At 37.4% G+C, this 13,840-nt stretch overlaps 1 protein-coding gene across 1 annotated transcript; it reads left to right on the top strand.

The window, feature by feature from the left end:
* The first annotated feature begins 341 nt into the window (after window positions 1-341).
* b3gnt9 (UDP-GlcNAc:betaGal beta-1,3-N-acetylglucosaminyltransferase 9) lies at window positions 342-9,766 on the top strand. The gene is made up of 8 exons (XM_014472081.2): window positions 342-556; window positions 1,597-1,728; window positions 1,841-1,993; window positions 2,074-2,193; window positions 3,456-3,791; window positions 6,486-6,727; window positions 7,095-7,350; window positions 8,731-9,766. The coding sequence occupies exons 3-8, from the start codon at window positions 1,886-1,888 to the stop codon at window positions 9,073-9,075; spliced, it is 1,407 nt and encodes a 468-aa protein (XP_014327567.1). The 5' UTR covers window positions 342-556; window positions 1,597-1,728; window positions 1,841-1,885; the 3' UTR covers window positions 9,076-9,766.
* Window positions 9,767-13,840: the final 4,074 nt, after the last annotated feature.

Genomic DNA, 13,840 nt, shown 5'->3' with positions numbered 1-13,840 from the left:
CTTCAGGAACCTGTGATGTTGACTATTATCTCACACCTTCTACTGCACTGCACCTTCATCTTTTTTAAAAAAAAAACCCCAAAAACCTTAACTTACAGCACTGGGAAACATATAACTGCTTTTTAGTGAAGAAGATATTCTTTCTATAGTTCTTTTTCCTACAGTTTCTGGTCAGTGATTCACTTTGTCGCCACGCCCCCTGGAAATATTAACTGTTTAATAGTCCAAACGTGTCATGTTGCGTTCAGTCGTATGAAAAACAAAATGCAGCCACTTATTGAATTGATTTCCGGATTTGGGTTCGTTGTGGTGCGCAGAATTGTTGAGGAAGAAAATTTTTTAGGCTCCGTACCATCAAAAGGTTCATCGTCATTTACATCTAATATTTCCCTAATGCACGTAAACGCTTCATGAGCGCAGCACCAGCTCAGACAGAACCAGAGGAAATTTCAGGTTCGGTTCTGCTGAAATCTTTGTGTTTGGAGAATGTGTGAGTCAGACTTTGTGTTTATGAGATGAGAATGTGGAGCAGAAAGAGATGCAGATGTTTTCTCTGGTAAGTCTGGATGTTTTACCGGATTATCGCTTATTTGACGCATTTCAAAGTTAAAGTATTTGTTTCATGCGTGCACTTTTTTCTATTTTGGGAAAAATCACAAGTTCCTGATTAATAGATTACTTGCTAGGTTTTTATTTTTATAATATGGGTCTTTTTCCGAACGCCCCCTTAACACATTTCAACAAAAACGGTATTCTGGCGCTATTTATTGTATACAAACTTGAAAGTTATATAACTTTATAAAAACTATATGATTTTTTATCCTGTACATCTCATGAACTGCGGAGAAAAGTCTGGCATTTCAGATTTTTCTTTTCTTTAGTAAAATTAGTCACGTTTTTTTTGTATAACGAATTAGACGCTAAACCTCATAGTAGTTCAAACAAAAAAAGGGGGAAATTCTGAATTTATTTTGCAATTTTCAAAATACAGAAACAAATTTAAAACATGTCTAAATATAAAATAAAACTGAAATATGAGCCATTTACCGCTCCATAGAAAAGGCTGATTGTCTTAAATCTTGAGAGCTGTCAACTGAAACACTGGAAACATCAAATTCATCAGCACAGAAAACCAGAACAAATATGTCCTGAAAACAAGATTTCAGTGGGCTAAACAGGAGAGGTCTGACTGAATGAGGTGAAATTCAGGAGTGAGTAATGACTCTGCATTGGCAAAGGAAATGCTAGAACTTTTGTTTAAAATGAAAGAAAACAGAAGAAAAGCGGCACATTTCCACAGTTACTGATGTTTTTTGGACCCTTTCAGCATGTTTGTTCTACTGTTTTTATTTGAATGTGCTCAGTATGTAAATAAAATATATTTTCATCCTATCCTAAATAATACAACATGTTTTTTTTTAACCTTTCTTACATTTTCAGAGCAGTTTAGATTTTCTTTTCAGGAGAAATTACAGGCATGATAGAGAAAAGGACAGTTGAGGAAAATAATTGGTTGTGACATAAAATCTGTAATTTTTAACTGATTTTATACTGATTCAATATTGTTGTGCTGCTTTTGGTGTTTTTTAAAAAAAGAATTTTCAAATACAATGATTCGTGAGGATGGAGAGACCTGTGATGTTTACAGACTGAGACGGCCGACTCCAAACTTCTGTCCTGCTGAAACAAATCCTCAGTGATGTAGAAAAAGCAGAGAGAGGAAAACAGGTGCATATTTTTATTAATTTTATGATTTATGCTAAGCTACATTGTTTTTTTGTCTTTATGTTGTTGATGGTTGTTCTGGTCACTAGCAAAGGTTAGTGTGTTTGTGTTTCAGGTCAGAGTTTGTCCAGCTGACTAAAGATGCAGCAGAGCTGAGAAGATGCTGAGGAAGGTGGTGATGATGAGGAGGCTCCTCCATTTGAAGGGAGATGTAATGTGCACACTCGTCCTCCTGGTGGCGCTGTGTTTTCTGCTCTACGCTCGTCAGGTGAAGAGGAAGAGAAAACTGCGGGAGTTTTGAGAAGAAATAGTTCCTCCATGTTAGTTTTGACCAGGCCGTGTTTCCAGGTCGTCCTCTCCGCTGGCTGGAGCCGATCCGTCTGGAAGCTGCAGATCCATGGATCCACCAGCTCCAGTCGCTCCCTGCTGGGCTCCAGTTCACAAACTGGGAGGAAGGAGGCGCTGCAGGCAGGAACTGACACATTGATCCATCCATCCATCTGTTCATTCATCTGTTCATCCATCCATCTGTTCATCCATCCATTCATCCATCCATCTGTTCATCAATCCGTCCGTCCACCCATCCATCTGTTCATCCACCCATCCATCTGTTCATCCATCCATCCATCCGTTCATCCATCCTTCCGTCCACCCATCCATCCATCTGTTCATCCACCTGTCCATCCATCCATCCATCCATCCATCCATCCATCCATCCATCCATCCATCCATCCATCCATCCATCCGTTCATCCATCCATCCATCTGTTCATCCATCCATCCATCCGTTCATCCGTCCATCCATCCATCCATCTGTTCATCCATCCATCCATCCATCCATCCATCCATGCATCCATCCATCCATCCGTTCATCCATCCATCCATCCATCCATCCATCTGTTCATCCATCCATCTGTTCATCCATCCATCCATCCATCCATCCATCCATCCATCCATCCATCCATCCATCCATCCATCCATCCATCCATCCATCCATCCATCCATCCATCCATCTGTTCATCAATCCGTCCGTCCACCCATCCATCTGTTCATACATCCATCCATCTGTTCATCCATCCATCCATCCGTTCATCCATCCATCCGTTCATCCATCCTTCCGTCCACCCATCCATCCATCTGTTCATTCATCCATCCATCCATCCATCCATCCATCCATCCATCCATCCATCCATCCATCCATCCATCTGTTCATCCATTCATCCATCCGTTCATCCATCCATCCGTTCATCCATCCTTCCGTCCACCCATCCATCCATCCATCCATCCATCCATCCATCCATCCGTTCATCCATCCATCCGTTCATCCATCCATCCATCCATCCATCCATCCATCCATCCATCCATCCGTCCGTCCGTCCGTCCACCCATCCGTCCGTCCACCCATCCATCCATCTGTTCATCCATCCATCCGCCCGCCCGTCCGTCCGTCCATCCATCCATCCATCCGTCCGTCCGTCCGTCCATTCATCCATCCATCCGTCCATTTTGAAGTCATAATAAACATAAACCTGAGTTTAATGTTTGGCTGCTCCACTAACCTCTGTACATGATGCAGCTCTCCACTCATAACTACAAACCAAAACAGATTTTTCCTTCTGGGATAATTATCTTAAAAGCAGAGGCAGAAATTTTCTCATAATCAAACCTTGAATCAAAAAGATGAATCTTTCATCATTTGTTGTTCTCTTTTCCTTCCTTTTTGAAATCCAGGCTCCTCTACAGCCACAGCTGCCTTCCTGTAAACCCCGACTCAAGTCCGAACCTTCCCAGTCCAAATCCAGCTCTCAGATCAGATCCAGGTCACGAAAGAAGAAAGTTCTTCCAACCGCGGCTGATGGGAAACGGCTGCCGACACTGCCGCCGTTCGACTTCGAGAAGTATCTGAGAGAAAAGGACAAAAGGAACTTTAATCTGCTCATCGACCAGCCTGAGAAATGTCGCATCAGAGAAGAAGAGGAAGGAGGAGGAGGAAGAGGAGGCGCTGTTTCGGCTCCCTACATGCTCATTGCTGTGAAATCTACAGCTGCAGATTTCGACAAGCGGCAGGTAGCAAAATTATATGATAATTAACTTTTCAGCAAGATATGGGAGCTTGTTTTAAGAAAATAATTCCTCACTATTGATTAAAAAGTACTAGTTTCGCTTTCAGATTATTTCACTTAAAACATGGGGAAAATGTCATAAGTGAAATAATTGAAACAAGTACTTTTTAATCAATAGTGAGGAATTATTTTCTTAATAATTCCTCACTATTGAAGGAGTGAGGAGTTACTCCTCACTCCTTCAATAGTGAGGAGGATTGAGTAATTTTTCAGCTCCTATATCTTGCAGAAAAGTTACTTTAAAGTTAGTACCGTTGAAATAATACAAAACTTTAGATATTTGCACAAGAAACTAGACCAAACGTACTTTGTCAGATTTTGTGTTTTTGCAGTGTGCAGTATGTAACTTTATTTAAAAATATGTTTTTGGTAAAACTGTCACTATGTCATGAGACGGATAATCTAAGAAAAGATCCTGCAAAGCTACTATTGCTGTCTGAATAAATGCAGCACTCCAGGTCAAAAACAACCAATCAGAACCAGGAGGAGGGCCTTATTGTTGTCAATCAACACTCTGCCAAATGTGCTAATGGCGGAAAAACGACGTAACATTCCAGAAAAGTCTTTTATCCACCTTCACCGGCAGCCATGCTAACTAGCCTTAGCATTCATGGCAGGCTTCACCGTGGTGAACCAGCTTAGCGTAGCGGCGGGGTTGGGCAGCGCTTACACAAGTCAAGTCAACCCAAGTTTATTTGTAAAGCACATTTCAGCAACTGTGCAGTTCAAAGTGCCTTACATCATAAAAACTTCATACAGTCAATAATTATGAAATAAGTACTAAACATTACTTTTAGTCAAATAACGTCATCAAAATCAAATATACATCAAATATCGTGATCAATGTTTCACTTTCACTTACAGGAGGGTTTTTAGTCGAGATTTAAAGGAACTCAGTGTTTCAGCTGTTTTGCAGTTTTCTGGAAGTTGCTACAACAACAGATCTTTGATGTATTGTGGTGCTAAACCCTTCAGTGATTTATGAACTAACAGTATTTTAAAGTCTATTCTCTGAGCTACAGAGAGCCAAGCGTGATTGACAATGCTAAGGCCCGCCTCCTTGCTCTGATTGGTTGTTTCTAGCACTGGGTAAAGGCAGAGGAGCTCAGTTTGTTTTTATTATTGTGCTCATCTGCAGGGCCTGCCCAAGCCTCCATAGGGCTTAGATCATTCGCACACCTGCTATAAACTTATTGCATGTCTGACAGTGCTGTTTACATTATATCCTATGCATGTTTAATATAGGATACATTTATCAGCCAGTCGATTTCCTTATTTTTTGGGGATCGTTAATAGGCTGATACTTATACTTGAAGCCCATATTATCCACTGATCTTATTTTCGTCAGCAAAGGTTTAGAAATCAGTCTCTGTCCTCTTCTGCTATGCAGTGAGAGGTCTGACTGACAGACCGGCCCACCAGGTCTGGTCTGAACATTTACAGTTAACAATATTCACTCCAGTGTTGCCAACTCAGCGACTTTGTTGCTATATTTAGTGACATTTCAGACAAAAAGATTGATATAGGCCAAAATCAACATCGGATTTTAAAAAATTGGTAACTGGGAATCGGCCAGAAAACTGCAATCGGTGCAGCTCTACACACATATTCATGACATTCTATGATTAAATTAATTTCTCTTAAGTGTAACTCCAATAGCCAAAAATTTTATTTATAACAGGTGAGTTTTTCTTCCCTGAGAAAGTAGAACGAAATGATTTTCACATAACTTAGAAGTTCATGTAAAAATATTGTTTGTTTTAGCCACATAAATGATCAGCAGCAAACACCATATTACCAACTACAGCTTAGAGCAGCTCATTGATGCATTAATGCAGCAGCCATGTAGCCTGATGGAAAACATTTTGCTAGACAATATCAAACATTGAGAAGTTTTAATTATTGTTATCAAATGCCGCTTTGAAGCCAAAACAACCTAAGAAATATACAGAGCCAAGCAGGAGAATCAACTCATTTCACACTAAGACGCTAGCATAAATGTTGAACTGAACCGTTCAAGGTCGCTATCAAGCTAATTTTCTATTAGCAACTTCACAGATCTTTTTTTTATAATTATTACCAAGACACATTAAAACATGCCTTTATCTTGGCTTTTTTCTATTCTTCCTCTTTTCTCCCTCCCCGAAGGATAAGTCCGTTTTTCAGACGTTGTTTTGCTAACAACGTTTGGACGCTCACTGCTCATTGCCCTGCAGCTTAAATTGCCGGTGAAGCGTGCGGTACCTACGCACGCTTCACCCTAAAAAAAAAAGAGCATTTTTTTTTTTTCTTTTTGTCCATCAATTATTTCTACACACATCATCAAATATATATTATTGTAAAAACAAATCACTTCATGATGAAATTATGTATTATTATAATGACATAGAAATCGCTACTAAAAAAAGAAATGAAAAAATTATTCAGCTCCACTGAGGGGCCACTAGCTTTATGCTAGCCCTAAGCGGCTGCTTAGTTTGCTTATGCCTTGGGCTGGCACTGCTCATCTGTCACGATATAATGATAACTTTAACACAAACATGTAAGAAAAATATATTTTATGACAGTTACCGCTTTAAATCTATTAGTCACATTTCTTTTACAGCTATTTATTTTTCTCCTCACGGTTTTGCTCCAGGTTGTGCGTCGGACCTGGGGGAGGGAGGGGGCGCTCCACCCTGGCTGGTCCATTCGCACCGTGTTCCTGCTGGGGATTCCCAGGAACCGCTCCTCCCTGCCTCTGTGGGATCGGCTGCTGGCCTACGAGAGCCAAGCCTTCCAGGACGTCCTGCTCTGGGATTTCGAGGACACCTTCTTTAACCTGACGCTGAAGGAAACACATTTTCTGGAATGGGTCAACAGCAGCTGTCCTCATGTGAAGTTAGTGTGAACGAAAAAGTCTTAAATGATTATTATTTTAGCCTCATCTGAAGCTGTAATTAGCTGCAATTCCATTGACTATATAACTACGCAATCTGACATTTTGAAAATAAATTTGCTCAATGGAAACACACCAATTTTAAAAAAACTCCAACTCCATCATCCTCCAACTACTTGTCATCTTTTCTTTGTGGTTCAGACCAGTGGTAACAGGATGTGCCATTCTTTTTTAATGATTTATCACTTGAACAAACTTATTCAAGTGTTATTTTAATTGCATTTCTTCTTTAATGGAAACATATCGATAATGTTTTGCACAAATTTGTGATGGGAATGCAGGCAGTAATATCCTTCTGCTCTCCTTCAGGTTCATCTTCAAAGGTGATGCTGACGTCTACGTAAACGTGGAAAACATCCTGGAGATGCTCCAAGGCCGAGAGCCGGAGAAGGATTTGTTCGTGGGGGATATTATCGTGAACGCCAAACCAATCCGCCGTCGCACTTCCAAGTACTATGTTCCGGAGTTTGTGTACGGAGGCGGTCTGTACCCCAGCTATGCTGGAGGAGGAGGGTTTGTGATGTCAGGACACACGGCTCGAAGGCTGAGCTCTGCCTGTCAACAGGTAAGCTAAAGATTAAAACTCCGGCCTAGGCCACTTACTGAGGTAAACAGGTTTTAGAAACAGGCTGTCTTATTGTGCTTCATTGAACAGGTGGGCGATACAAATGTTCATTACATTTCTTTCTTTTTTTTTTGTTGCACAAAATCATTCTTAGATAATGAGATTTTCGTCTGCTAAGTTCTGCCTATTTTGAACAGTTTTAGGGCCTCTGTCACTTTAAATCCAGATCACCTGGATCTGGATCTGGATCCAAATCTAGATCCAGGCCACATCCCCTTTACCCCCAAGTCAATGTTTACACTCAGATGTGAAAATTGCTGCAAACAAATGCACAATTATACAACCGTACATCTTTGAAAAGCATTAGTGGAGCCTCCTGCACAGCCAAAAAGATGCAGCAAGTGGTTTCTGGATGGTAAGCCAGCAACAAAACACTTGTCTTTTCCAGCAGCCATTGTAAAGGACATACAGCGGTAAAACCAGCTGAGCAAAAGTGCTCCAGCTGTACTTGAGTTGCTAGGTAACAGGGTAGTACTTTGCTTTCCAATTATGTTTAAATCAGCTTGTGTGCATTGGTTCTTTTTGTGGCTGACACAATTAATTTTGGTGAATCGATTATTGAAATAATTGTTAACTAATTTATTAATCCATTAATCATTAATTGGAGTTGCTGAAAGCAATACTCTGAGCAGTAATTAAGCCAAAACTGTAGAAAAAATATATACACATTGCTATACAATATGTATATAAGATAAGATAAAAAAATATCTTCTTTGCCTATAAATAAGTTCTACTCAGAAGTCCTGAATTGACATTGTTGTAACTTCCCCCAGTTCAAATTCTATTAAGAAAATTTCCTATTAAGCACATTTTATTATCCAGTTATTAAATGTTTATATCATTAACAAATTAATTTAATTGGTTAATTTAATTGGTTAATGATAAGTTGAGCAGAAGGGCTGAGCTTATTACATGTTGATGTTAGAAGTATTTTTTAGCTACAGATTCATCCAAATGGTCAAGTGTTCATTAAATAAATGCTATTATTTCATTTTAGGCAAAAAAAAAAAAATTCTTATTTAAAAATGGAATTCAATTAATCGGATTAAAAACAAATTTTTCTGATATTTTTAACCACTATATTTTTTTTATATAATATTAGAATTATACTAAAAATGCAAACAAATAACTTATTACTATAATAATCACTAGTTGCAGCTCTAGTTCTTTTAATTTGTTTCTGTTACTATCTTGAACAGCTTTTGTTATGCTGCAAGAAATTACTGGCCCATGCTAGTTAAAGTAGATTTCTCCATCGTTAACCACAAATTTTTCTATTTTGTTTATGAGTTTGTGACTGATTTGTAAAACTTCTCCTAGGTGGAGCTGTTCCCGATTGATGACGTCTTTCTAGGAATGTGCCTCCAGCTGATCGGCGTCAAACCTTTACGCCATCAGGGGTTTCGCACCTTCGGGATTCCCCGACCGTCTGCGGCGCCACACCTCCAGACGTTTGACCCCTGCTTTTACCGGGAGCTAATGGTTGTTCACAGCCTAGGCGTCCCGCAGATCTGGCTCATGTGGAACCTGCTTCATGACCCCAAACTGAGCTGCCACTACAGGTCCGGCCAGACGTCCGGACCCTTTAAATGGAGAGGGAGGGTTGGAGAGATGGCAGCAGATGAGGCGGATTATGGCGAGAAGCCAGTGTTTCTCACACATTAGTTCCTGCCAGGCGGGCAGAGCTGGAGCTGCTGGTATCGTGCAGCATTGGAGGACAGTAGGAAACAATTTTATTCAGCCAAGCTGATGGTTTACCTGCCAGGAAATGAAAAGGCAAAGGGGGAAATCTCTCCCAGCTGACTCTGCAGTGAAACTCAAGGAATGCATTGTAACTGTGACCTTAGGGACCGATCTGCCCCAACTTATTTATCCACTACCAGAGGGAAAGTCTTTGATATGCAGATAAGTTTATGAAAAGTGAAGAGTTTCTTTTGCACAACTGAATTTGTAAAGCTGCTGTCACACTAGCAGCGTTTCCATTACAAATGGGCGAAAACTTTCCCAATTCTGATATTATCGAAAAAAACATAACTTCACAATTAGTGTGTTCAATTAAATAAGAAACGCAATAAAAAAATCACACATGAATAAGTTTGTTCACGGAATAAGTCGTTAAAAAACAGGTCATAGCATCATCCTCAAACTACTTCTTCTCATCTTCTTTTTTGGGGTTTTCGCCAACCTCTAGTTGATGGTCATGTGATAACAATAAAATATTTCCATTTCAGTTTTGTGAAATAAACCAATTTCAATCGGTGAAAGAAAACACCTCATCCTAATGTCAAAACGTTTTAGCAAAAAAGGTTTTTTCTACAATTGGCGTTTCCTAAATGTCAAATTGCGCAAAATGAAATGACAAAAGTTAATCTGATTAATGGAAACACGCCACTTTTGAAAAAAAACATTTGTTTTTCACAAAATCAAAGCTGTGGTGACATTAATTTACTTTGAAAAACTGAAATGGAAATTTTTATTTTGCATCACACAGGTCACATGATCAACAACCAGGCATTACGATTGGTAGGAAAGACGAAGAGGACAACGGGAGGTAGTTGGAGGACGATGATGCGAAATTGTGTTTTTCTTTTATATATTAGTGGAATACTGAAGTTTTACACACATTTGTAATAGAAACATAGCTACTGTCTTATATTTGTTTATCTAAAAATGCATTTTACATGTAAATATGAGCACATTTTGTGAAGCGTTGAGTCCTGTGAAGCTCATGTATTTTACTCATGACGTGTCCTTGCTACTACAGTGAAGAAGCAGCTGCACTGATAAAGTACGAGTAGCGAATATGCAAGGTATGTATTGCATCTCTGAATTTCAAACTGAATGTTGCAAAATATTTCATGCTAAAGTGTCCCACTCACAGAAAGGCATCCTGGACAGTTATCAAATAACAGATATGACAGTGTATTAGGACCATGGTACATTTAAAACAAGCAAACAAAAAATATCCAGAAATATCTGAGAATTTTATTTTTAGAAAAAACAAATTTCTGAGTTTTTTTAAGCAAATTTTAAAGATTAGTCTCATAATTTCTGAGTTTTTTCAAGCAAATTTTCAACTTTTCAAACAAATTTCATTGTTTTCTCTAGAAAAGTTTTGAGATTCAGCTCCAATTTTCTGAGAGTTTTGGCAGATAGTTATTCCCATTTTTCTTCTGATGGAAACTTCTGACCAGAACTGCAGTTGTTCTAAAAAACACACAGAAAAACTTTCCATTTCACATCCATGTTTTATTTTTCTGTTTTCATATTCCGGTTGTGAAACACAGAAAATAAACTCTGTTGTCAACAAACAGCACGTAGCTTTGTTGAAAATTTCAACAACCTTCAAAGGACTTCTGCTGCAGCAAAACCTTCAGTCTCATGCGTCTCTTTGCACTACATGGTTTTATTGCCATTTATTCATGGGGCATGCTGGATGAATCTGCTTAATATTTCATATACAAAGTTATTCAAAATATGCATATCAAAAAAGCCACATTCCAGGGAATTTCACATCAGTCTCCTTCCAAAAATGGGATTTAAAACATAAAAGTCATCCAGAAAAATGTGAGAGCAACATCAGAGTCGAACTGATTAAAAACGTTAACATCAGATTATTCAACTGAAGCCTTGGATTACAAACAACAAACAGTTAAATTTATTAAAAAACAAAACAAAAAAAAAACAGAATCACACACAGCTTAGGGTCTTCATTTGTGTTTTTTTTATTTTATAAATCACATATCCACCTGAGTTTGGGTGAGATTAAACTACCCATCAATCTAATTTAATGCTGTAGGAGTAATTTTTGCATTTCGTGGATGAATCTGGTTGAGCTACAAAGTGTCATAATCTGTTTGGACTTTTTATTGTATAGAACGTAGAACCTTTTATTGTGTTTAGAGAGACCATTAGTGAGGGGATTGGATGAAAGAACAATAAAACATTTTTAATGATACAATGTAATATAAAACAGGAAATATACGACCATAAATGGTTCCAGGCAGACATGTTGGCTGGAATCGGAGAAAACTGTTCAAAACAATGAAAAAAACTATTTGTCAAATGAATGAGAAGGTCTTTTACTTTTTATGTGTCACCTATAAGTATAAATAATCTAATCTTTTTATGCGCAATAATTTGCAGTACTGATTTGAACAAAATGAACAACAGATTGAATATGAGAGTTCTTAACTGAGTTTCTTCAACATGCCAAATGACATGTTGAAGAAAAATGAAAAACGATGTAACATTTTGACAGCAACATTGCCATAATGCAGTTAAACCCTCAGCAGAATTTGATTGAGTCAATTATTCTTGTGGTACACATGTTTGAAGAAATAAAAGCTCAGTGTTTGTGCCGCCACAGTAGCTATTTTTTTTTAAAATTTTGTCTTAAGACAAAATGTCTTCATTAGATAGAAAACACAAATAAAATAAAGTATTTTTGTCCAAAAAAATCCAAAACATTTCTGAATATCTAAACTCAGAAAATTTTTAAAAAGTTTAATATTTTTGACTTTTGAAACTCAGAAATTTCCAAGATTTTTTTTTTAATTCTCAGCTTTTATACATGATTTTTCCCCCCAAAATTGTTTTTTTCCTCACATACTTTTGACTTCTGGAGCTCAGAAATATCCTCGCTTTTTTATGGAAAATTTCTGGAATTAATCTAAAAATTTTGAGTTTACGGTGTAAATTTACCCTTCTTTTTACCCCGTCTACATTAGCTCAAACACGCCGTCATATTTATTTTCTGTTGCCCCAAATCCACATAAAATAAATAGGATGAAAGTTAAACTCTCACATTGAGCACCAGCAGTTTTAAGCGCAGGTTTAGTTTATTCAAGTTCAGTCAAAAAGCTTTGATCTTTGGACTGAACACCTGCTAGCTGATGAACAGGTTCTACCTTTTATACAGAAAACAAAAGTTACACCTAGTGGCTAAACTAGGGTATTACATGCAACACAAAAATTGCTCCCACAAACACGATCCCACAGAAGCGAGCATCTCCAGCACCAAGCAAACAAATACTGGGCTCATACATTTCTTTTCTCAATCTGAATGTTGCACTTGGAAAGATTTCCCCAAAAAAGTTAAACAAAAACAACATGGACACCATATATAAAAACTACAACACCCTATTAAAGTCTGTGGTGAACATATTTGGAAATATGGATATTTAGTATCATTTAATGCAACTAAATAAAAACGAGAAATAAAAAAAACAAACATTTATTACATTTATTAAATGTAATAAAGTTTTTATTACATTTAATATTTATTTGTTAAATGTAATGAAAATGCAGTTCCTGATAAGAAACAAATTAGGGCAAAAATATAAGATCTTACCAATTAGTTTTGATCTAGTTTCCTGTGCGCTCGAGATAAGAAAACTAATGAACAAGTATTTTTGTTCTGCAAGATACGGCAGTTTGTTTTATGTCAATAATGTATGAATATTGATGAAAAACTAGTAGTTCCACTGGCAAATTATTTTACTTACAAGACATTTTTTCCATGTTGTAAGTGAAATAATCTGCCATTGAAACTAGAACTTTTTCATCAATATTAATAAATTATTCACTTAAAGCAAACTCTTATATCTTAAAAGTTACTTTTAAGTTAGTTTCATCGTAATTCTAGTGTGCTAAGATATTAGCACTAGAAGCTAGACTAAAATTAGCTGGTAATATTTTGTGTTTTTGCAGTGTGGAGGTGAGGGGTGATGGTTTGCAGTTGTTTTACTGCAGCAGCATCACTGAATGTATTTCAGCTAAAGGGGGTAAACACTAGATATTAACGGGTAGGGTGTCCTAACTTTTTCCTCAAACAGAAAACACTTGGTTTCTTTTGTTTACAATTATTTCTGAGTACTTATTGTTTATGAATAACCAAATAAGTAATGGTCCCTGTATTTAATTTTTTTTTTTAGATTACTAATTTTTTCAATTTCCACAGTGACAGGAAGACCACAACTAGATTTTTAGACATGGAGGCTGATTTTCGGCCTTTTTATAGTTTTATAAAACTAAGGTGATAATATTCTAGGTGTCAAAAAAGCAAGACAAACAAAAAAATGCATATCTGAAATAAAAGCAGAAAAATACTGAAAAACCCAACCTGGGATTCTTTGCAAAAATGAGAAAAATAACTGGAACAAAAATCAGCCCATGCCACAGGTTGATGCTAATACTCAATGACAAACACACACACATTCACCAATGCAATTAAAATGCATTCTCACTGTATGTCCCACAGAAAATCATTTTTACAGAGGAAAAAAAAGAGATAAAAACAGGCTCAGAGGGAGATGAGGCACAATGTTTCATTTGTTTTCTTAGACTTTTTTTTTTAAATACATTTTCTTCCACCAAAGCGAGTTTTGGGAAAATATTTGACTTGTAGGACAGTTTTCACCAGAAAACA

The sequence above is a fragment of the Xiphophorus maculatus genome, chromosome 2 (assembly GCF_002775205.1).
Source record: "Xiphophorus maculatus strain JP 163 A chromosome 2, X_maculatus-5.0-male, whole genome shotgun sequence".
NCBI lineage: Eukaryota > Metazoa > Chordata > Actinopteri > Cyprinodontiformes > Poeciliidae > Xiphophorus > Xiphophorus maculatus.
Note: the sequence above shows the minus strand (reverse complement) of the source record. Positions and strands in the feature narration are given on the sequence as shown.